We start from the raw sequence: 25,937 nt of genomic DNA on the forward strand, positions 1-25,937 counted from the left end.
GCTTAAAAAAAAAAGTATTTGTAGCAAAGACTACAAATACGAGTCTGTTATTAAGAAGGCAAATCAGTGATGTGCCCACAGCTGTGTACACATCTACCATTATTTCCCAGCTCTTTCCCATCTGGGATATCTAACCATTACAATCAACAGCAACATTTTCTCAGCTTGAATGAAGAAAGGGCGGCACAGTGGTAGAGTTGTTGCCTCACAGCGCCAGAGACCCGGGTTTGATCCTGAATACGGTTGCTGCCTGTACTGAGTGTATACATTTTCCCTGTGAATGTGTGAGCTTCCTCCGGTTTCTCCGGTCTGATCCGGTTTCCTCCCACATTCCAAAGACTGGCAGGTTTGTAGGTTAATTGGCTTCTGTAAATTGTCCCTCGTGTAGGATATGGTGTGATCGCTGGTTGGCATGGACTCGGTGGGGCAAAGGGCCTGTTTTCACACTAACTCTAAAGTAAACTAAAGTAATTTAATAATTTCTAATTGTAAATATCAAAAGTGTTGTTAAATTTGGCAGAGCCACTCTTACCTAAACCTGCAAACTGAGTGTCGAGTCCCAGCGTGAGCAACATGAAGAAAAACAATATGGACCAGAGAGGAGCCCACGGCAGATGTGCTAAAGCCTCTGGGTAGGCGATGAAAGCCAAACCGAAACCTGAACAAGACACAATTTCAGGTAATCGTCCTTAAATATATTTATATTGTGAAGACAAGCAGGTATACTGCACCTTGGAGTGATGCAATATTGAGATGTGCAGCATTATATGAAACAGTTGATGTTTCATTGAATGAAATGGAATTGAATACTGGGTTCTGTGTACACAAGTATATGATTCATTAGTAAATCTTCAATCTGAAGAAGGGTCTCGACCCGAAACGTCACCTATTCCTTCTCTCCAGAGATGCTGCCTGACCCGCTGAGTTACTCCAGCATTTTGTGTCTACCTTCAATTTGAACGAGCATCTACAGTTATTTTCCTACACATAGTAACTTATAAGATCTCCTCCTTCACTGGTTCACTACATAAAATGACACTCAGTGGGTAGAAGAATGGTGGGACTGGACAAGGGAGAGTTGCACAAAAAGATAAGTATTTAACTAAAAATTGTACCAGAGTTAAGACCCTAATTCTATTTTCCAAAGATCTCATAATCATACAGCATGAAAAAAAGGCCATTCAGTCCATCTTGTCCATGCTGACCAAGATGCCACTGTCACGCTAGTCCCAGTCTTTTACATGATGTGAGATTCATGTAAGATTTTCGATTCTGGTTCAGGACATTTGCAGAATATCTAGATTTAAGTTTAGGTTTATTATTGCCGTACATAATGAGATACAGTGAAAAGCCTTGATTTGCATGTTATCCAATCAGATCAGATAATAGCAGACATGAATACATCAAACCACACTCAAGAAGGAAAGGAATGATACAGAGTGCAGCATATAGTTTCTCAGCATTGTAGCGCACCAGTTCCAATCGCCGCAATGAGGTTCCTGACACTGCTGGTGCACGCTTTCAAGCTGCTGTATCTGGTGCCAGATTGGAGCAGGGAGAACAAGGAATAGACAATAGACAATAGACAATAGGTGCAGGAGTAGGCCATTCAGCCCTTCGAGGCAGCACCGCCATTCAATGCGATCATGGCTGATCACTCTCAATCAGTACCCCGTTCCTGCCTTCTCCCCATACCCCCTCACTCCGCTATCCTTAAGAGCTCTATCCAGCTCTCTCTTGAAAGCATCCAACGAACTGGCCTCCACTGCCTTCTGAGGCAGAGATTTCCACACCTTCACCACTCTCTGACTGAAAAAGTTCTTCCTCATCTCCATTCTAAATGGCCTACCCCTTATTCTTAAACTGTGGCCCCTTGTTCTGGACTCCCCCAACATTGGGAACATGTTTCCTGCCTCTAATGTGTCCAATCGTCTAATTATCTTATATGTTTCAATAAGATCCCCCCTCATCCTTCTAAATTCCAGTGTATACAAGCCCAATCGCTCCAGCCTTTCAACATACGACAGTCCCGCCATTCCGGGAATTAACCTAGTGAACCTACGCTGCACGCTTTGATTGTTTTGGCTGCTTTTCTGCGGCAGCACAAAGTGTAGATAGTGTCAATGGTGGGGAATCTGGTTTGTGTGATAGACTGGGCTACTCTCTGCAATTTCTTGCCGGCTTGGGCAGAGCCGCTCCCAAACTAAGCTGTGATGCAAGCTGACAGTATGCATTCTATGGAGCATCTGTAGAGGTGTGTAAGAGTCACTGGAGACATGCCAAATTTCCTCAGTCTCCTCAGCAAGTAAAGGCGTCGGTGTGCATTTTTGGCTGTTGCTAGCTCCTTCATCTTACTGACATTGAGGGAAAGATTGCTGGCCTGACACCCTGATACTAACTTCTCTATCTGCTTCCTGTACTTAGTCTCATCATTGTTTGTGATCCGACCCACCACAGTGTGGTGTCATCTGCAAACTTGTAGACATTCCATATTTGGCCGTTAGGTAGCGAGTTCTACAAACACAACGCGATTCTCTAATTCAAGAGGTGCAGCTATCATTAATGCAGACCAAGTGTTGCAAACACATTGAGGTTGGTGCAGGTTACAGGCACCAACCTGTAATGCAAATGACCAGCCAGTACCTATTTAGTATGCAAACTACACAGAAGCAAGATCTGCCTCCTGACCCGAACTGCTGCCTTGATGTGGTTTACACATACTTCACGTGACTGCACGTTTCCCCTTGGGTGCTCTGTTTCTTCCTGTAATGCAGTAGAGCAGCTGGCTGAGCTGCTGCCCCACAGCCCCAGAGACCTGGTTCGATCCGAACCTCGGTTGCTGTTTGTGTGGAGTTTGCACGTTCTCTCTGTGACCGTGTGGGTTTCCTCAGGGTGTTCCGGTTTCCTCCCATATTCTGAAGACGTGTAGGTTTGTGGGTTAATCGATCTCTGCAAAATTGTCCCAGTGTGCAGGGAGTGGATCAGAAAGTGGGATAATATAGAACTAGTGTGAATGGGTGATCGATGGTCAGCATGGTCTCAGTGGGCTGAAGGGCGTTTCCACACTGTATCTTTCAATCAGTCAACACAGATCTATGGGGAGGTTCCTTGACGAGTACAAATTAGTCAGTTCAGTATATCGGCGAAAAGAATCAAAAAGTTTATAAATGAGAGAAAATAAATTGTCAATTGTAAGGGAACAATGAGAAGGAGCAATGGGACCAATAGGATTGCTTCCCTCAGAGCAAGCATTAGGCTGATGGACCGAACAGCCTCCTTCAGTGCCACAGCAACACCAATACTTCAGAATATTTTGCAGGTTTCACATTTCCTTTGAAAGCTTTACATAAACAAAATACACTGTCAGTAATTTGTAATTCTACCAAGGGTTGGGGAATCAGGAACCAGGGTGCTGTCTGTGTGGAGTTTGCAGGTTCTCCCTGTGACCGTCTGGGTTTCCTCCAGGTGCTCCAGTTTCTTTCCACATCCCAAAGACGTGCAGGCTTGTAGGTTAATTGGCCACTGTAAATTGTCCCCCATGTGTGGGGACTGGGTGCAAAAGTGAGATTACATAGATCTACTGTGAATGGGTCATCAATGGTTGGCGTGGGCCTGGTGGGCCAAAGAGTTTGTTTCCATGCTGTATCTCTAAACTACACTAAACCAAGTCTAAGGCAGGCGTGAGATCCCCTGCTCAAATAACCTTCAGTAGAGTGGAGACCATAGTTACCTGACTGAGCGATCTCTGAAACAGGCTTGTTCTGTACGTGAGCCATGTGTCCCAGGACGGAGAAGATTGCAAATCCAGCAAACACACTTGAGGCACAATTCACCACACAGACAGTGATGGTGTCTCTGTAACAGTTGTTGTGGAATTTGTTGTAGGATGACAGGGTTATTAAGCTGCCACACCCCACTGACATGGTATAGAATATCTGAGTTGCAGCATCTTTCCACAACTGGTGAATAGAAGATGGAATCAGTCAAATTTAACAAACTCATTCAACATTAATATCGTACGTAAAACAGTAGAGCACAGGATCAGGCCCTTGTCCGCAATATCTGTGCTGAACATGATGCCAAGATCAACACATGTCGACCTGCATGTGACGCGTATTCCTCCATTCCCTGCATATCCCTACATAACCAAATGCCACTATTGTATCTGTGTCTACCACCATCCCTGGCAGTGTGTTCCAGGCCCGCACCACCCTCTGTGCAAAACACGTTCCACACATCTGCCTGAAGCTCTGACCCTCTCGATTTGAAGCTATGCCCTCTATCATTTAACGTTTGCAATCTGGGAAAAAAGGTTCTGACTGTCTACCCTATCTATGCCTCTCACAATTTTATATACTTCTGTCAAGTCTCCCCTCAGCCTCTGATGGTCCAAAGACACCAATCCAGTTCAGTCCAACATCTTGTAGTTACAGGGAGAATATGGGGTGGAATATTCACACCATTCTATTGTGTGGGTGCTAAATAATGCTTCCACTGGTCAACAGTAGTGGTATCATTCAGCCTCCTTATCTACACGCTGTTGCCTAGGCCACTGACTTTGCTTGTTATTTAGCAAGAGATGAGATGTGATTGCCAAAGAGATGAGATCTCTTGCACCCTTGTCGTCTGGGCTCTGTTATCCCTCTGCAAGCTGGAACAAAGAAAGCTCCATCGCGTTAAATTAATTCAGATCTCAACCAACAAATGACTAAACATAGCTTTCATCAACTAGTGCAAAACCAAAAACTAACTGAGATAAAATACCAGATTAAAAGTGAGATATATTTTCCTCAAAGCCATATAGAATGTTGTGATTTGTTTACCTCAGCATCAGCCAGCTTTGAGAAGTCCGACTGACCTCCAATGTAGAATTCAATCCCTTTCCAGGCTCCCTCCAGGGTCAGTCCTCGGATCAGAAGTACGGTCAGAACCACGTACGGGAATGTTGCAGTGAAATAAACCACCTGGTCAGGGACAGGGATTGTTAGATTGTCCTGTGTTTCTGCTACAACATTCATATTCAATAATTAAATGGCAAATATAGGATTTCATTTAAAACAGTGAATGAAGCAGAGGTGAATTACAAAGGTACAAACACTGGAAGTACTCAGCAGGTCAGTGGCAGTGGAGGAAAATATCATTTAACCATTCAGTTCAAGACTGTTCTTCAGAACCTGTCATCAGTCTGAAATATTTACTCTCTCTGCAGTGCCACTGACCTGCTAACCTGCTTACTGTTACAACATTTAAAATACACTCGGACAGGTACATGGACAGGGAAGGTTTGGATGGTTATGGGTTAAATGAGGGCAAAAGGTGGGACGGTTGAGATGGGGGCTTCTTGGTCAGCATGAACGAGTTGGGCCGAAGGTCCTGTTTCTGTGCTGTATGCATCCATGTCTCTATTTCCAGGATTTTTAAATTTCAGATATGGGCAGGAACGGTTTAGAGAGATATGGGCCATACACGGGCAGGTGGGATTGGCTTAGATAGAGGCATCTAGTTCAGCATGGATGAGTTGGGCCGAAAGGCCTGTTTCTGTGCCATATGATTCTGTGACTATCTCTGGCATCTACATTACTTTGATTTCTCTTGAAAATTGGAACATTACAACAAAATAAATAGACGCAAGAGTTAGTCAATTGGCCCCTCATGTTTGCTTCAGTTTCCAGTAAGATTGATGACTGATCTTTCATCTCTGTGCCATTGTCCTGCCTTAACTCCATACCCTTTGATTCTTAAATATACATAAAGAGTGTATTTATCTCAGAGCAGTAGGTTAACCTCAGTGTACATAGCACTTCCTCAGTTAGGGGGGAATTGGTTACAGTATCTTCAGTATATTGAATTTAGCTTCTTTGTCATTGTCACTGTCAGATGGGCTCATCCATTATGGAAATCCAGTCAATCAGCCAGCTGACAACTGCCCTGAGTTAGGTTTAGGATTAGGTTTATTATTCTCACGTGTACTGAGGTACAGTGAAAAGCTTTGCATGTTATCCAATCATGTCAGGTAATACTATCCATAACTTCATTCAGATTATATTCTTGCAGGGAGACCTGATAGAAGTATACTTCCTTGAAAGGGGCATCACAGGTAGATAAGGCTTTTGGCACATTGGCCTTCATCAGTCAGGGGGTTGAGTGTAGAAGTTGGGATGTTATGTAACAGCTGTACAGGGTGCTGGTGAGACCACAGTTGGCATTTTGTCTTCTGATTTGATCACCCTGTTATAGGAAAGATGATAAGTTGAAAGAGTGTAGGGAAGATTTACGAGAATATTGCCAGGACTTGAGGGCCTGAACTATAGGGAGAGAAAATGAGATTTCCTTGTGTAAAAACCCATCCTTTCTCCCCAGAGTTTGACCCCTTTCATCACCAATTCTTTTACCTTTCCTGAAGATTTGATTCCTTTAAACAAGGCGGCTCCAACCATCAGCCAGCCCAGGAGCAGACACAGGGCTAAGCGCCAGACGATCTTCCCCGTCTCATCCAAGGAACTTGAACGGTGTAAAACTCCTTTACTAAATAAAATATATAACGGAGATAACTTTTGCAAGTGCCCTATCACACAATCTCTTTACATAAAATGCATTGGTGAATTAACATGCGATTAAATATTTTGAAATTTAATGGCGTGACTACAAATTGCTACCAGAATTGAAAGTGATTTTCATTTATACATTTTTTATTCTGCCATTCTTCAAATTTTTGTATCACATAATAGGAATCTTCTTTTAAATGGGCTTGGTTGATGAGATTCTCCACTGAGCTCGCTTGTTATAGTTGAGTGTGCTACTCCTAAAACGACTTGGGTTAATCGGGCAGCAGGTAGAGCCATTGTCTCACAGCGCCAGAGACATGGATTTGCTCATGACGGGTGCCGTCTGAGTGGTGTTTGCACGTTCTCCCTGACTGCGTGGGTTTCCTCTGGATGCTCCGGTTTCCTCCCACATCCCAAAGAGGGGCGGGTTTGTTGGTTAATTGGCCTCTGTGAAAGAGTGTGTTGGGAGTGGATGAGGAGATATGAAAATGGGATAACATAGAACTAATGTCAATGGATGATTGATGGTCGGCTTGGACTCGGTGGGCCAAAGGACCTGTTTCCAAACTGAATCTCTTCAAAACTAAACTAAAGTGTCTGCCCTAACTAATGCCACAACTTCCCATTGTTCAACTCTAAATCGATAGATTAGACACAAGACCACAATAAGCTAATTAACACAAAACATTGGACCATGACCCCTCTGACGAGCATCAGACCTTAATCATCAACACCATCACTGACCTCACCAATTCCGGCGCTCTACCCTCTAATGACTCCAACCTTATCGTTCCCCCGCCCCGCACGACCCGATTTTACCTTCTACCTAAAATCCATAAACAGAACTGTCCTGGCAGACCCATTGTTTCTGCCTGGTCATGTCCCACCGAACTTATTTCCACCTACCTCGACTCCATCCTATCCCCCATGGTCAAATCCCTCCCCACCTACGTCCAAGACACCTCACATGCTCTCCGTCTCCTCGATAACTTCCGGTTTCCAGGCCCCCACTCCCTCATTTTACCATGGATGACGAGTCATTCTGCACTTCCATCCCCCACAAGGATGATATTAAAGCCCTCCGTTTCTTCCTTGACCGCAGAACCAGCCAATCCCCATCTACTAACACTCTCCTCTGCCTAGCAGAGCTGGTTCTTACCCTTAACAACTTCTCCTTCGACTCCTCCCACTTCCTCCAAACCAGAGGCGTAGCTATGGGCTCACACATGGGCCCTGGCTATGCCTGCCTCTTTGTCGTGTACGTCGAACAATCCTTGTTCCAACCTGAACCGCCTTAACCAACCTGATCGGTGGCTGAGCACTTCAACTCCCCCTCCCGCTCCCAGTCTGACCTTTCTGTCATGGGCCTCCTCCAGTGCCATAATGAGGCCCACTGGAAATTGGAGGAACAGCACCTCATATTTCGCTTGGGCAACTTGCAGCCCAACGGTATGAACATTGACTTCTCCAACTTTAGATAGTTCCTCTGTCTCTCTCTTCCCCCCCCCCCCTTCCCAGTTCTCCCAGTCTTACTGTCTCCACCTATATCCTTTCTTTGTCCCGCCCCCCTGACATCAGTCTGAAGGGTCTCGACCCGAAACGTCACCCATTCCCTCTCTCCTAGATGCTGCCTGACCCGCTGAGTTACTCCAGTATGTTGTAACACAAAACAAATATCAATAAAAGGCAAATTCAGCTATTTAACTCAGATGAGGCTCTACTTTTAAGAGCATGGAAATTTAAAACAAATATTGACATGATTTTGCAATGCAAATATTATTAAAATAAACGTTAAAACGCAAATGTTAACGTAGTGTTGTTCACAACTGGATGAGTCAATGGTGTCAGGTTAATGTAGAACATACATTGACATAAATAGTAAGGCTATCCAAAGCAAATTAAACTTCCCTCATTAAACAGGACAGCTCATTGACCACCCCAAAGGGAAGCCACTGTTGTAGCAGTGTAGGCTGTAGATGTAAATGCCAGCAGCATGTTACTTACTCCCAGTATTGTTCACTTGGGCCCTGGAAACAAACGCCGACTTCTGATCCATTTGAGTAAGATTTGTTACTTGCGTGTAGCCACATTGTGTTAAGTATGTCAAAATATCCATAGGCCACACTGAGATTGCACATCAAATCTGGAAAATATGAAATATTTATTCACAGTTCACTGGGAACTGTAGAGGAAATGTGTAGGAAAGAACTGCAGATACTGGTTTAAATCGAAGGTATCACAAAATGCTGGAGTAACACAGCAGGCCAGGCAGCATCTCTGGAGAGAAGGAATGGGTGACGTTTCGGGCCGAGACCCTCTGAAGAAGGGTCTCGACCCGAAACGTCACCCATTCCTTCTCACCACAGATGCTGCCTGTCCCGCTGAGTTACTTCAGCATTTGGTGTCTACCTGGGAACTGTAGATGTTGGTTTACAAAAAAAACACAAAGTGCTAGAGCAAATCTGCTTATTGCATAGGAAAATAACTGCAGATGCTGGTACAGATCGAAGGTACCACAAAATGGGACAAAGAAAGGATATAGGTAGAGACAGGAAGACAGTGGGAGAACTGGGAAGGGGACGGGGAAGAGAGGGTCAGAGGGGGAGAGAAGGACAGAGGAACTATCTAAAGTTGGAGAAATCAATGTTCATACCGCTGGGCTGTAGGTTACCCAAGCGAATAATGAGGTGCTGTTCCTCCAATTTCCGGTGGGCCTCACTATGGCATTGGAGGAGGCCCATGACAGAAAGGTCAGACTGGAAGTGGGAGGGGGAGTTGAAGTGCTCAGCCACCGGGGGATCAGGTTGGTTAAGGCGGACTGAGCGAAGCTGTTGAGTGAAACGATCGCCGAGCCTGCGTTTGGTCTCGCCGATGTAGAGAAGTTGACATCTAGAGCAGCGGATACAACAGATGAGGTTGGAGGAGGTGCAGGTGAACCTCTGTCTCACCTGGAAAGACTGTTTGGGTCCTTGGATGTAGTTGAGGGAGGAGGTAAAGGGACAGGAGTTGCATCTCCTGCGGTTGCAGGGGAAAGTGCCTGGCGAGGGGGTGGTTTGGGTAGGAAGGGACAAGTGGACCAGGGAGTTACAGAGGGAACGGTCTCTGTGGAATGCAGAAAGGGGAGGGGATGGGAAGATGTGGCCAGTAGCGGGGTCCCGTTGGAGGTGACGGAAATGTTGGAGGATGATTTGTTGGATACGCTGGCTGATGGGGTGGAAGTTGAGGACAAGGGGCATTCTGTCCTTGTTACGAATGGGGGGAGGGGGAGCAAGAGCGGAGCTGCGGGATATAGAGGAGGCCCTAGTGAGAGCCTCATCTATAATGGAAGCGGGGAAGCCCTGTTTCCTGAAGAATTGAGGACAACTCTGATGCCCTAGTGTGAAACCATCCCGGGCGCAGATGCGGCGTAGACGGAGGAATTGGGAGTAGGGGATAGACTTTTTGCAGGAGACAGGGTGGGAAGAAGTGTAGTCCAGATAGCTGCGGGAGTCAGTGGGCTTATAGTAGATGTCAGTCACTAGTCTGTCTCCTGTGATGGAGATGGTGAGATCCAGAAACGGTAGGGAGATGTCTGAGATGGTCCAAGTATATTTAAGAACAGGATGGAAATTGGAAGTGAACTGTATGAAGTCAATGAGTTCTGCATGGGCACAAGAGGTAGCACCAATGCAGTCGTCAATGTCGCGGAGGTAGAGTTCGGGGATGGGGCCAGTGTACGCCCGAAACAGGGATTGTTCGACGTACCCGACAAAGAGGCGGGCATAGCTAGGGCCCATGCAAGTGGCCATAGCTACGCCTCTGGTTTGGAGGAAGTGGAAGGAGTCAAAGGAGAAGTTGTTGAGGGTAAGAACAAGCTCTGCTAAGCGGAGGAGTGTTAGTAGATGTGGATTGGCTGGTTCTACAGTCGAGGAAGAAATGGAGGGCTTCAAGATCATCCTTGTGGGGGATGGATATGTAGAGTGATTGGACATCCATGGTATAGATGAGGGAGTGGGGGCCTGGAAACCAGAAGATATCGAGGAGACGGAGAGCATGTGAGGTGTCTTGGACGTAGGTGGGGAGGGATTTGACCATGGATGGAGTCGAGGTAGGTGGAAATAAGGTCGGTGGGTCATGACCAGGCAGAAACAATGGGTCTGCCAGGACAGTTCTGTTTATGGATTTTAGGTAGAAGGTAAAATCGGGCCGTGCTGGGCTGGGAAACGATAAGGTTGGAGTAAATCTGCTGGTCAGGTAGCATCTCTGGAAGACAGGGATGCTTTGGGTTGGGACTCTTCTTCAGGCTAATTGTAGTAGGAAGGTGAAAGCAAGAAAAGAGTTTGAGGTGGGACAAAGCTAGGCAAGTGATAGGTGGGTACAGGTGCGGGGGGGCTTTAATTGCCGGATGGTGGACAAAGGCCTGATATGAAAAGAAAACAAAAAAGGCTGGGAGGTGAGGAGAGAAGAGGTGTGAAAATGGATCCAGAGAGGGGTGGAGGAGAGAGCAGTGGGGTAGTGGGATAAATAGGAGCACATAGAAAATAGGTGCAGGAGTAGGCCATTCGGCCCTTCGAGCCTGCACCGCCATTCAATAGACAATAGACAATAGGTGCAGGAGTAGGCCATTCAGCCCTTCGAGCCAGCACCGCAATTCAATGCGATCATGGCTGATCACTCTCAATCAGTACCCCGTTCCTGCCTTCTCCCCATACCCCCTCACTCCGCTATCCTTAAGAGCTCTATCCAGCTCTCTCTTGAAAGCATCCAACGAACTGGCCTCCACTGCCTTCTGAGGCAGAGAATTCCACACCTTCACCACTCTCTGACTGAAAAAGTTCTTCCTCATCTCCGTTCTAAATGGCCTACCCCTTATTCTTAAACTGTGGCCCCTTGTTCTGGACTCCCCCAACATTGGGAACATGTTTCCTGCCTCTAATGTGTCCAATCCCCTAATTATCTTATATGTTTCAATAAGATCCCCCCTCATCCTTCTAAATTCCAGTGTATACAAGCCTAATTGCTCCAGCCTTTCAACATACGACAGTCCCGCCATTCCGGGAATTAACCTAGTGAACCTACGCTGCACGCCCTCAATAGCAAGAATATCCTTCCTCAAATTTGGAGACCAAAACTGCACACAGTACTCCAGGTGCGGTCTCACCAGGGCCCGGTACAACTGTAGAAGGACCTCTTTGCTCCTATACTCAACTCCTCTTGTTATGAAGGCCAACATTCCATTGGCTTTCTTCACTGCCTGCTGTACCTGCATGCTTCCTTTCAGTGACTGATGCACTAGGACACCCAGATCTCGTTGAACATCCCCTCTTCCTAACTTGACACCATTCAGATAATAATCTGCCTTTCTATTCTTACTTCCAAAGTGAATAACCTCACACTTATCTACATTAAACTGCATCTGCCATGTATCCGCCCACTCACACAACCTGTCCAAGTCACCCTGCAGCCTTATTGCATCTTCCTCACAATTCACACTACCCCCCAGCTTAGTATCATCTGCAAATTTGCTAATGGTACTTTTAATCCCTTCATCTAAGTCATTAATGTATATCGTAAATAGCTGGGGTCCCAGCACCGAACCTTGCGGTACCCCACTGGTCACTGCCTGCCATTCCGAAAGGGACCCATTTATCCCCACTTTGCTTTCTGTCTGTCAACCAATTTTCTATCCATGTCAGTACCCTACCCCCAATACCATGTGCTCTAATTTTGCCCACTAATCTCCTATGTGGGACCTTGTCGAAGGCTTTCTGAAAGTCGAGGTACACCACATCCACTGACTCTCCCTGTCAATTTTCCTAGTTACATCCTCAAAAAATTCCAGTAGATTTGTCAAGCATGATTTCCCCTTCGTAAATCCATGCTGACTCGGAATGATCCTGTTACTGCTATCCAAATGCTCAGCAATTTCGTCTTTTATAATTGACTCCAGCATCTTCCCCACCACTGATGTCAGACTAACTGGTCTATAATTACCCGTTTTCTCTCTCCCTCCTTTCTTAAAAAGTGGGATAACATTTGCTATCCTCCAATCCACAGGAACTGATCCTGAATCTATAGAACATTGAAAAATGATCTCCAATGCTTCCACTATTTCTAGAGCCACCATCTTAAGTACCCTGAGATGCAGGCCATCAGGCCCTGGGGATTTATCAGCCTTCAGTCCCATCAGTCTACCCAAAACCACTTCCTGCCTAAAGTGGATTTCCTTCAGTTCCTCCATCACCCTAGGTTCTCCGGCCCCTAGAACATTTGGGAGATTGTGTGTATCTTCCTCAGTGAAGACAGATCCAAAGTAACGGTTTAACTCGCTGCCATTTCTTTGTTCCCCATAATAAATTCCCCTGCTTCTGTCTTCAAGGGACCCACATTTGCCTTGACTATTTTTTTCCTCTTCACGTACCTAAAAAAACTTTTGCTATCCTCCTTTATATTATTGGCTAGTTTACCCTCGTACCTCATCTTTTCTCCCCGTATTGCCTTTTTAGTTAACTTTTGTTGCTCTTTAAAAGAGTCCCAATCCTCTATCTTCCCACTCTTCTTTGCTATGTTATACTTCCTCTCCTTAATTTTTATGCTGTCCTTGACTTCCCTTGTCAGCCACAGGTGTCTCTTACTCCCCTTAGAGTCTTTCCGCCTCTTTGGGATAAATTGATCCTGCAACCTCTGCATTATTCCCAGGAATACCTGCCATTGCTGTTCTACAGTCTTCCCTGCTAGGGCCTCCTTCCAGTCAATTTTGGCCAGCTCCTGCCTCATGCCTCTGTAATCCCCTTTGCTATACTGTAATACTGACACTTCCGATTTTCCCTTCTGCCTTTCCATTTGCAGAGTAAAACTTATCATGTTGTGATCACTGCCTCCTAATGGCTCTTGTACCTCTAGTCCCCTTATCAGATCAGGATCATTACACAACACTAAATCCAGAATTGCCTTCTCCCTGGTAGGCTCCAGTACAAGCTGTTCTAAGAATCCATCTCGAAGGCACTCTACAAACTCTCTTTCCTGGGGTCCATTTCCAATCTGATTTTCCCAGTCTACCTGCATGTTGAAATCTCCCATAACCACCGAGCATTACATTTGTGACACGCCAATTTTATCTCCTAATTCAACTTGCACCCTATGTCGAGGCTACTGTTTGGGGGCCTATAGATAACTCCCATTAGGGTCTTCTTACCCTTACAATTCCTCATTTCTATCCATACTGATTCAACATCTCCTGATTCTATGTCACCTCTTGCAAGGGAATGAATATCATTCCTTACCAGCAGAGCAACCACACCCCCTCTGCCCACCTGTCTGTCTTTTCTATACGTTGTGTACCCCTGAATATTCAGTTCCCAGCCCTGGTCCTCTTGTAGCCATGTCTCAGTGATCCCTACAACATCATACTTGCCCATGACTAACTGAGCCTCAAGCTCATCCACTTTATTTTTTATACTACGCGCATTTAAGTACAACACTTTAACTTCTGTATTTACCTCCCCTCTCACATCGGTCACAAATGGCCCTGCCCTTAATCTCTTTTCCCCTCTAGAACTTCTGTTCCCATTCTTCCGAGAGTCTTCTGCAATATCTCCTGTATTCCCTTTAACCTCATCTTCATATTCACAATTTGTTAACCCCTCCCCCCCACTACTTAGTTTAAAGCCACAGGTGTCGCATTAGCAAACCTGCCTGCCAGAATGTTTGTCCCCCTGCTGTTAAGATGTAACCCGTCCCTTTTGTACAAGTCACCCCTAGCCCAGAAGAGATCCCAGTGGTCCAGAAATCTAAATCCCTGCTCTCTGCACCAGCCCCTCAGCCATAAATTCATACCCTCTATCTCTCTGTTCCTGGCCTCACCAGCACGAGGTACCGGTAGCAGTCCAGAGATAACCACCTTCGACGTCCTACTTCTCAGTCTTTTTCCTAACTCTCTAAACTCCCGCTGTAGCACCTCCTTCCTCTTCCGCCCGACGTCATTCGTGCCCACGTGCACAACGACTTCAGGTCGATCGCCTTCCCTCACTAGGATTTTCTGAAGCCGGTCCGTGATGTGCTGAACCCTGGCATCAGGGAGGCAACAGACCATCCTCAAGTCCCTCCTGCTGCCACAGAATCTTCTGTCCGTCCCTCGGACGATGGAGTCACCCACCACTACGGCTCTTCCTGACTTCGGTCTCCCCTGTCGAGTATCCTTGCCAACAGGTCCGCCACTCGGACTGGAAACGTCTTCTGCCCCGACAGTTCCCAAGAGGGTATACCTATTTGCAATAGGCACAGCCACTGGGGTCTCCTGTAGTCCATGTCCACTCCCCCCTGAAACAGTCTCCCACCTTCGCTCGACCTGGACCTTTGGCGTGACAGCCTCACAATAGGTCCTGTCGAGGAAACTCTCGCATTCCCGGATGGCCCTGAGGTCATCCAACTGCCTCTCCAACTCCACCACACGTCCATTCAGGAGCTGCACCTGGACACAGTTCTTGCAGGTGTAGCTCCCAGAAGCTCCAGCGACGTCCCTATCTTCCCACATCCTGCAGGAAACACACTGCACCAACTTTTCCGCCATTACTTTGTGTCTATAAACAGTTCAGGCTTAAAACAATTGTAACCTCCTCACCTCAGCCTCCTCGCCGAAGACTCGCAGCCAAAGACTCGCAGCCAAAGACTCGCACTTTTCTCACTCGCAGCCAAAGACTCGCACTTTTCTCACTCGCAGCCAATATGATCAGGGCTGATCATCCAACTCAGTATCCCGTACCTGCCTTCTCTCCATACCCCCTGATCCCTTTAGCCACAAGGGCCACATCTAACTCCCTCTTAAATATAGCCAATGAACTGGCCTCAACTACCTTCTGTGGCAAAGAATTCCACAGATTCACCACTCTCTGTGTGAAAAAAAAATTCTCATCTCGGTCCTAAAAGACTTCCCCCTTATCCTTAAACTGTAACCCCTTGTTCTGGACTTCCCCAATAACGGGAACAATCTTCCTGCATCTAGCCTGTCCAACCCCTTAAGAATTTTGTAAGTTTCTATAAGATCCCCCCTCAATCTTCTAAATTCCAGCGAGTACAAGCCGAGTCTATCCAGTCTTTCTTCATATGAAAGTCCTGCCATCCCAGGAATCAATCTGGTGAACCTTCTCTGTACTCCCTCTATGGCAAGAATGTCTTTCCTCAGATTAGGAGACCAAAACTGTACGTAATACTCCCGATGTGGTCTCACCAATGCCCCGTACAACTGCAGCAGAACCTCCCTGCTCCTATACTCAAATCCCCTCGCTATGAATGCCAACATACCATTCGCTTTCTTCACTGCCTGCTGCACCTGCATGCCTACTTTCAATGACTGGTGTACCCAGTCTCCCAGGTCTCGTTGCATCTCCCCTTCTCCTAATCGGCCACCATTCAGATAATAGTCTGCTTTCCTGTTCTTGCCACCAAAGTGGATAACCTCTTTACATTATACTGCATCTGCCATGCATTTGCCCACTCACCTAACCTATCCAAGTCACGTTGCAGCCTCCTAGCATCCTCCTCACAGCTAACACTGCCCCCCAGCTTCGTGTCATCCGCAAACTTAGAGATGTTGCATTCAATTCCCTCGTCCAAATCATTAATATATATTGTAAATAGCTGGGGTCCCAGCACTGAGCCTTGCGGTACCCCACTAGTCACTGCCTGCCATTCTGAAAAGGACCCGTTTATTCCTACTCTTTCCTAATCTGGGTGAGACACAGGAAGCTAGGGGAGAGAAAAAAGAGTGGGGGGGCTGGGTTGTTACCAAAAACTGAAGAATTCAATGTTCATCCCACTGTGTTGAAAGCTAGCCAAGCGCAATATGAAATGTGTAGTAACAATGAACTGCAGATTCTGGTCTCATTTCCAAAGTTCACTGTACTTTGTGCATGTAACAATAATAAACCAGCTGCCTGACCTACTGAGTTACATAGAAACATATCAACATGGAAAATAGGTGCAGGAGGCCATTCGGCCCTTCGAGCCAGCACCGCCATTCATTGTGATCATGGCTGATCATCCACAATCAGTAACCTGTGCCCAACTTCTCCCCATATCCCTTGATTCCACTAGCCCCCAGAGCTCTATCTAACTCTTAAATTAATCTAGTGGTTTGGCCTCCACTGCCCTCTGTGGCAGAGAATTCCACAAATTCACAACTCTCTGGGTGAAAAAGTTCTTTCTCACCTCATTTTTAAATTGCCCCCCCTTTATTCTAAGACTGTGGCCCCTGGTTCTGGACTCGCCCAACATTGGGAACATGTTTCCTGCATCTAGCTTGTCCAGTCCTTTTATAATTTTATATGTCTCTCTCTATAAGATCCCCTCTCTTCCTTCTAAACTCCAGTGAATACAAGCTTAGTCTTTTCAATCTTTCATCATATGACAGTCCTGCCATCCCACAGATCAATCTCGTGAACCTACGCTGCACTTCCTCAATTACATGGATGTCCTTGCTCAAATTAAGAGACCAAAACTATACACAATACTCCCGATGTGGTCTTAACAGGGCCCTGTACAACTGCAGAAGAACCTCTTTACTCCTATACTGAAATCCTTTCGTTATGAATGCCAACATGCCATTAGCTTTCTTCATTGCCTGCTGTACCTGCACGCCAACTTTCAGTGACTGGTGCACAAGGACACCCAGGTCTCGCTGCACCTCCTCCTTACCTAACCTGATACCATTGATAAAATAATCTGCCTCCTTGTTTTTGCCGCCAAATACTGCATCTGCCCACCCACTCAACCTGTCCAGGTCACTCTGCAACCTCCAAACATCCTCTTCGCAGTTCACACTGCCACCCAGCTTTGTGTCATCTGCAAACTTGCTAGTGTTACTTCTAATTCCTTCATCCAAATCATTAATATATATGGTAAATAGTTGCGGCCCTAACACCGAGCCTTGCGGCACTCCACTCGCCACTGCCTGCCATTCTGAAAAGGACCCATTTACTCCTACTCTTTGCTTCCTGTCTGCCAACCAATTCTCTATCCATGTCAACACCCTACCCCCAATACCATGTGCTCTAATTTTGCTCACCAATCTCCCGTGTGGGACCTTATCAAAGGCATTCTGAAAGTCTAGATACACTACATCCACTGGCTCTCCTTCATCCATTTTACTTGTCACATCCTCAAAAAAATCCAGAAGATTAGTCAAGCATGATTTCCCTTTCATAAATCCATGCTGACTTGGACTTATCCTTTTACTGCTATCCAAATGCACCGTTGTTACCTCTTTAAGAATTGACTCCAGCATCTTCCCCACCACCGATGTCAGGCTAACTGGTTTGTAATTCCCCGTTTTCTCTCTCGCTCCTTTCTTGAAAAGTGGGATAACATTAATCCACCAATCCACAGGAACTGATCCTGAATCTATTGAACATTGGAAAATGATCACCAATGCGCCCACTATTTCCAGCCATCTCCCCGAGTACCCTGGGATGCAGACCATCAGGCCCTGAGGATTTATCAACCTTCAGTCTCATCAGTCTACCCAATACTATTTCTCGTCTAATGCAAATTTCTTTCAGTTCCTTTACCCCCCCTAGATCCTCTATCCTTTAGTACATCTGGGAGACTGTTTGTGTCTTCCTTAGTGAAGATCCAAAGTACCTGTTCAACTCTTCTGCCATTTCCTTGTTACCCATAATAATTTCACCCGTGTCTGCCTTCAAGGGACCCACATTTGACTTTGCTACTCTTTTTCTCTTAACATATCTAAAGAAGCTTTTACTGTCCTTCTTTATATTCTTGGCCAGCTTCCCTTCATACTTTTCAGCCCCTACTGCCAACTCTGTTGTCATTTGAAAGTTTTCCCAATCCTCTGGCTTCCTGCTACTCTTTGCTGTGTTATACATCTTTTCTTTTAGTTCTATTCCATCCCCAACTTCCCTTATCAGCCATGGTTGCCTCCTACTCCCCTTAGAATCTTTCTTCATCTTTGGAATGAAATGATCCTGCTTCTTCCAGATTATGTCCAGAAATTCCTGCCATTGCTGTTCCACCGTCATTCCTGCTAGGATCCCTTTCCAGTCGACCTTAGCCAGCTTCTCTCTCATGCCTTCATAGTCCCCTTTGTTCAACTGCAACACTGACACTTTCGATCTAACTTTCTCCCTCTCATATTGCAGATTTAAACTAATCATATTATGATCACTACCTCCAAGCGTTTCCTTTACCTCGAGTTCTCTTATGAAATCTGGTTCATTGGTCAACACTAAATCCAGAATTGCCTTTTCTCAGGTGGGCTCCAGTACAAGTTGCTCTAAGAATCCATCTTGGAGGCACTCTACAAACTCTCTTTCTTGGGGTCCAGAACCAACCTGATTTTCCCAGTCTACCTCCATATTGAATTCCCCCATCACCACAATGGCATTACCTTTGTTACATGCCAGTTTTAACTCCTGCTGCAACTTACACCCTACATCCGTGCTACTATTTGGGGGTCTGTGGATAACTCCAATTAGTGTCTTCTTACCTTTACAATTCCTCAACTCTATCCAGAGTGACTCTACATCGTCAGTCCCTATGTCACTCCTCACAAGGGACCGAATTTCGTCCCTCACCAACAGTTACCCCACCGCCTCTGCCCACCTGCCTGTCCTCGCTATAGGATGTATAACCCTGAATATTAAGTTCCCAGGCCAGATCCTCCTGCAGCCACGTCTCTGTAATCCCCACAATGTCATATCTACCAATCTCTGAGCCTCAAGCTCATCTACTTTACTTCTTCTACTTCACACATTCATATACAATACTTTTAATTCCTTATTCATCTCACCTTTCACATCGATTCCCATTACACTTGGCCATTCTCGCCTATTGCTTCGTGTACTTTCTGTCCTGTTAATTCTGGGGTCTTTCTTAACTTTTCCTATACTCTCTTTCACTTTAACTCCATCCTTGACTATCCCATTTGACAACCCCCCCCCCCTCCCCATTTAGTTTAAAACCACCCGTGTAGCAGTGGAAAACCTGCCTGCTAGAATGCTGGTCCCCACTCCAGCACTTTGTTTTTTTTTCAGCATATGTGATTTCCAGAAGACTTTCGACAAGGTGCTTCACAAAAGATGAAGTCATAAAATGTCGACACTCGGATCTGCAGACGGCTGCTTACAAACAAAGAGACACAAAGTGCTGGAGTAACTTAGCGCATCAGGTAACATCTGAGGAGGAAGGATATCCTTGCTATTGAGGCAGTGCAGTGTAGGTTCACGAGGTTAATCCCCGGAATGGCGGGCCAGTCATATGAGGAAAGATTGGAAAGACTGGGCTTGTATTCACTGGAGTTTAGAAGGATGAGAGGGGATCTTATAGGGACGTATAAAATTATGAAAGGACTGGACAAGCTAGATGCAGGAAAAATGTTCCAATGTTGGGGGAGTCCAGAACCAGGGGCCAGTCTTAGAATAAAGGGGAGGCAATTGAAAACTGTGGCGAGAAATAACTTTTTCACCCAGAGCGTTGTGAATTTGTGGAATTCTCGGCCACAAACGGCAGTGGAGGCCAAATCACTGGATGAATTTAAGAGAGTTAGATAGAGCTCTAGGTTATTGATTGTGAATGATCAGCCATGATCACAATGAATGGCGGTGCTGGCTCAAAGGGCCGAATGGCCTCCTGCTGCACCAATTTTCTATGTTTCTAACACAGTGGTGCAGCGGTAGAGCTGCTGCCTTACAGTGAATGCAGTGTCGGAGACCCGGGATCAATCCTGACTACGCGTGCTGTCTGTACAGAGTTTGTACATTCTCCCCGTGACCTGCGTGGGCTTTCGTCGAGATCTTCGGTTTCCTCCCACAACAAAGATGTACAGGTATATTGGTTAATTGGCTTGGTAAATGTAAAAATTGATGCTAGTGGGTATAGCATAGTGATAATGTGCGCATATTGCTGGTCAGCGAGGACCCAGTGAGCCGAAAGGGTCCGTTTCCGCGCTGTATCTCTAAACTAAACTAAACACGTGGGATTACTCCAGGTGCTCTGGTTTCCTCCACATTCCTGAGATGTGCAGGGTTGTAGGTTAATTGGCCTCTGTAAATTGCCTGGTGTGTCAGGAGTGAATGAGAAAGTGAGATAATATAGGGTGAACAAGTTATCGATGGTCGGTGTGGACTCAATGGGCCAAAGGGCCTATTTCCATGCTGTATCTTTCAGTCAATCATTACAGACAATTTTGTAAAAATCTAGCTGATATTAGACTGTGAAGTGATCCAGCAAGACTGTTTCATCTCTGATTGAATAACATAACTAAACCCAGTACATCAGTATAGCCAGTACATTGTATAGTTCAAAACAATATTCCTCATATAAATTGTTCCAAACGGCATTGATAAATAAACATGAACCTTGTAGTATTGGCACGGCTTTCCACACTGCAACAGGTCCGCGGCTGGCAAACTGCCCAAAGGACGATTCCAAAAAGAACATCGGCATCCCAACGAGTGCCAGCATGAGTGAGTAGGGAATGAGAAAGACACCTAGAAAATGTAAGTGAGGACTTTGTTAGAGAGTCCTTCTGAACATCCTTGTTTCTGGCAGGTTACCACCACACACAAATCTCTAAGGCTATGTGCTATATTTACAATCACGGAGAAGATCATTGACTTCATAGATGTTCAGAGGGATCTCAGCATCTATGTCCATTGCTTCCTTAAAGTGGCAGCAAAGATAATAGTGGTAACGAAGGAGTATTGTTTACATTGCTTCATTGGTTGGCATTGAGTATAAGCGTCAGGATGTCATGATGCAGCTTTATAGGACTTTGGTCAGGCTGCATTTGGAGTATTGCGTTCAGTTCTGGTCATTCCATTACAGGTAGGATGTGGAGGTTTTTGAAAGGGTACAAAGGGAGGATGGAATACAGGCGGAAGGGGATGGGGGGAGGGAGAAGGTGTTAGGATTTACTCGCATTTGGAAGAGAATAGGCTAATTAGGAACAATTGTCGTGGCTTTACTAAACTAAACTCTAAAATTTATCAGAGTATATCTTAAACAATTGAACTTTTTGAGGGGGTAACAAATGTGATGGTTTATGGTAGGGCACTGGATGTTGCCCACATTGACGTTAGCAAGGTTTTTACAAGGTCCCTCACGGTAGGCTGATCCAGAAGATTAAGATGCAAGGGAGCCTGTGTGATTTGGTAGTTTGGAGTTAGAACTGTCTTAATAATAGAAAACAAAGGGTTATGGCGGAAGGATGTCATTCTGGCTGGAGGTTGCAGACAACACAGAAATTGGTGTTGTTGTGGAGAGTGAAGAAGGCTTATCAAAGGATACAACAGGATTGAAATCAGTTACAGATATAGGTCGAGAAATGGCAGATGGAGTTTAATCTGGGCAAGTCTATACTTTAGGAGGTCAAAGGTAAGGGAAAAGTTTTCAGTTAATGGCAGAGCCCTAAACAGCGTCAATGTCTAAAGCAGTGCTTCTCAACCTTTTTACCCTTGCGGAACCTTTGAAATTATTTTCATGTCTCAGGAAACCCCTACATAAAAATTATACTTTTAAATGACGTAACAGGTTGAAGACTTTATTATAATACCCAAGCATTTTCCAAGAATATGGCGTACGTGTATAATAAAATTACGAATGTGAAATTAAACACAAAAATGACTCAAAAATGCATTTACATGATTAACAAAGATATGCATTTCTGCACTACATTGGTTCTAGTCCTGGGGAAAACAAACCCACATATGACCACTGATTGCAGTAATTCAGAATATAAAATGTCATCTTGCTTATTGAAGAACTTGTTGAAGTAATTTCACACATAAATTGATAATCAGCCCAAAAAGGTGGCAATTGGCTTTTCTGCTGTGTTTTATATTTTAACCATGTCGTAATTAATATAGTTATATAACCTTGCACTTAAATTTAATATTTACTCATTACAGTTCCACCACTGATTTTCTGGCACTCTTAGTTGCAGAAAATCAGAAAATGGTTTATACATTTTACATGACCTAAGGAGGTCACGGCCTCCGATAGGGATACAACAGTACCAAACGGTCCACCTGGGGGGGCGGGGGGGGGGGGGGGGGGGGAGGGAGAGAGATACCGGCCTGCAAAGCTGGCCAAGAAAGTCGGCTATGGGGATACATGTGCTGGCTCTAGCTGGGCTGGAGTTCCAGAGCCCTGGAAGCAGTTTGCAAATTCACCCACAGATCGGCCATGGATGTCCCGATGAGGTCGAAATTGGCTGCCTTGCCCAGCCTAGGTGCCACATTTTCGGGGAGACTTCCAGTGCTGGGGGATTTCTCGCGGAAACCCTAGCGACTTCTGGCGGAACCCTGGTGTTCCGGGGAACCCCGGTTGAGAAACGGTGGTCTAAAGGAATCGTGGGTTCCAAATCCATTTCTCCTTGAAAAGAGCAACAAAAATAGATAGTGTGACAAAGAAGGTGTACAGTATGCTTGCTTTCATCGGTCTGGGCATCGCATGTCACAGTCGGGAAGTCATGTTTATAAAACCTTTGATTAAACCACATGTGGAGTATTTTTGCAGCACTTTCCCCCATTACAGGAAGGATGTGGGAGCTTCGGAGAGAGTGCAAAAGAGATTTCCCATGATGCTCCTTGAATTAGAGGGTTAGCTATAAAGGGAGGTTGGACAAGCTGGAATGTTTTCTCTGGAGTGTCAGAGGCTGAGGGGAGGCCTGATAGAAATAAATAAAATTATGAAGCATAGATAGGGTAGAATCAGAATCTTTTTCCCAGGATGAAAATGGTGAATAGTGAAGGACATAGTTTTGGGGTGAGAGGGGGAAATTTAAAGGAGATGTGTGGGGCATGTTTTTATTTGCAGTGTACGGTAGGTGCCTGGAATGCCTGCTGGGGGAGGCAGTGAAAGCAGATACAATGGTGGTGTTTAAGTGGGTTTTAGATAAACACATGAACATGCAGTGAATGGCGGAATATAGATCATGTGTAGGCAGAAGAGATTAGTTTAATTTGGTATCATGTTCCACACAGACTTTGTGGGCCAAAGGGCCTGTTCCTGTGCTGCACTGTTCTATGTTCTATTCTGTGTCTATTGAATTTAATATTATTTTCTTTACAAATCTATGACTCTTTTCCCTTTCTAATGCCTTTCTCTTCCTTGGATTGTGAAACCTCTACAGTACCTCCTCTGTTCCTGTAAGCCAGATAAGGGAATCTCCAGACGTTGCCCAGACCCACAGCACAGCCAATCATTGAGAGCAGGTAGTCGGTCTTCGAGGACCAGTTGCCTCGCTCCACGTTCTCGTCACTTTCACCCACGTGTCCATCGGCGGCAGACTTGGAGAAAGAGGAAACCAGACATTGGCAGACCAAAACTCAAACAAGATGATCACTAGTGAAACATTCATCTTTTTTTCTGTTTAAGAGCAATAAGGGAAAAGTTTGGAAACATTCTGAAGGCCATCGAGTAATATCCTAACACTGAGATCCTCAAATCCTTTGGGAATCTCTAACATTTTTTACCAATGTTTTGATAAAATACTTAGTGTGTTCTCTGGACGCTGTGTGTGATGATCATTCTGTGATAAACTGTAAAATGCTACTTCTTTAACTTCCATTTTGACAAATTATCTTTTATCTTCTTAAGGTGGATAAAATTTTAAAGGATCCTTTCATTCAGAGATGAACCAAGAACTGCTGCTGGCTTTTTGCTATGAACTGACATATTCCAGTCTTGCAATGAACTCATCCACAATCAGTAACCAGCATCTAATGTCTTCAAGATCGGCAGACGAGCGGTAGGTGAAGGAGTGAGAGCGGGGATTGGCTGAGAAGGGGAGTGGCCTGTTGGGATGCGGCCTTGTCGATGTTAGTGCCTTGTGCGAAAAATGCGAGCCTTTGGCTCAAGGGTCTTCGGCGAGGAGCCTGAGGGAGGAGACTTTGCGAAAAGTTGGAGTGGGTGAGACGCAGTAAAGAAATGACAGGTAAGCTGATTCAGTGTGATGCTTGCAGGATGTGGGAGGTCAGGGACACTGCTGGTGCCTCTGGCTGCTACAACTGTGGAAAGTGTGTTCAGGACATCACGGAACGATTGCAGGGCATCTCAAGGGGGAAGAGGGGCAGCCTGAAGTGGTAGTGCATGTCAGCACAAATGCCGTCGGGACGAAGAGAAAAGAGATGCCACAGCATGACTTTAGAGAGCTCGAAAGAAGGCTGAAAAGTAGGACCTCCAGGGTTGTTATCTCTGGTTTGCTTCCAGTTTCTTGTGCTGCTGAGGGCAGGAACAGGGAGATAGGGGATCTGAATATGTGGCTGAGGAGCTGGTGCAGGGGGCAGGGATTTAGATTCTTAGCCCACTGGGCTCTGTTTTGGGATAAGGGTGAATTGTACGAAAGGGACGGGTTGCACCTCAACAGGCGGGGGACCAGCATTCGGGCAGGCAGGCTTGCCACTGCTACACAGGTGGGTTTAAATTCAATAGTTGGGGGGGGGGGGGGGAGGGAGACAAATGGGATAGACAAGGATGGAGTTAAAGGGAAAGAAAAGATAAGAAAAGTTAAGACCCCAGAATTACCAGGACAGAAAGCTCACGAAGGGATAGGAGGGGATGACCAAGTGAAATAGGAATCGATGTGAAAGGTGAGCTGAGTAATGGATTAATAGTATTGTATACCAGACGACCCATGGACCCATTGAGTCCAAACCTCTCCTGCTGGCCCGGCCACCTTCCTCCAACTGATGACCCATTGGTGGCCAGAGAGTCTCCCCCGGGGCCGGGCAAGGGGGAGAGGAAAGGGGAAAGGGAGCACCAGGAGAGCATGAGACAACCCATGGATCCGTTGGGTCCAAACCTCTCCTGTGGTCCCGGCAACCCTCCCCCAACTGACGACCCATGGACCAGTTGCCAGCCAGGGAGTCTCCCCCGGGGCCGGGGGCGAGGAAAGGTAGAGGCATCCACTCACCGGGCCCCGGGCGACCAGAGTGGCCGCAAGGCGCTGCCTCGTGTTCGTCCTGCCGGCAGCCATCTTCTTTGGCCTTCTCTCTGATGCTGCGCTGCACCATGGGAAGAAGGTCCACGGTGCGCCACAGGAGGAAGGTCAGGCGTGGGGCACACCGGGATGAGCGCTGGTTCTCCCTAGCAATCCTCCCACAACTGCACACGCGCGGATCCGGTAGCCATCTTACTGTTGTGACGCAAGATGAACACATATGTATTAGATCAACGGGCCCCAACTGCATGGCCCCAACTGCGAGCACGTGCATAATCAGCTAGGCTGGCAGAGTAAATGGTGCTAGAAACCATTAAGGGTCGTATATAGAGCCGACCACAGATAAGATGCCACGCCTCATGTATGGTTGTTCTTGTGCACCAATTCTGAACTTGAACACATCTGTTTCAACGCACCAACACAGTCTCAGCACTTTTTCCATTGGCAGATTATCT

At 46.0% G+C, this 25,937-nt stretch overlaps 1 protein-coding gene across 1 annotated transcript; it reads right to left on the minus strand.

Annotated features, from left to right (window-relative positions):
• Positions 1-482: 482 nt before the first annotated feature.
• Positions 483-25,178, minus strand: LOC144600292 (sodium- and chloride-dependent neutral and basic amino acid transporter B(0+)-like). Its single transcript, XM_078411858.1, has 8 exons — positions 25,167-25,178; positions 23,677-23,830; positions 20,897-21,028; positions 8,550-8,688; positions 6,393-6,525; positions 4,824-4,964; positions 3,731-3,959; positions 483-658 (listed from the first exon to the last, which is right to left on the minus strand). Exons 1-8 carry the CDS (start codon positions 25,176-25,178, stop codon positions 483-485), a joined length of 1,116 nt encoding a protein of 371 aa, XP_078267984.1.
• Between the last annotated feature and the right edge of the window lie 759 nt (positions 25,179-25,937).

The sequence above is a fragment of the Rhinoraja longicauda genome, chromosome 15, assembly GCF_053455715.1.
Source record: "Rhinoraja longicauda isolate Sanriku21f chromosome 15, sRhiLon1.1, whole genome shotgun sequence".
Classification (NCBI taxonomy): Eukaryota; Metazoa; Chordata; class Chondrichthyes; order Rajiformes; family Arhynchobatidae; genus Rhinoraja; species Rhinoraja longicauda.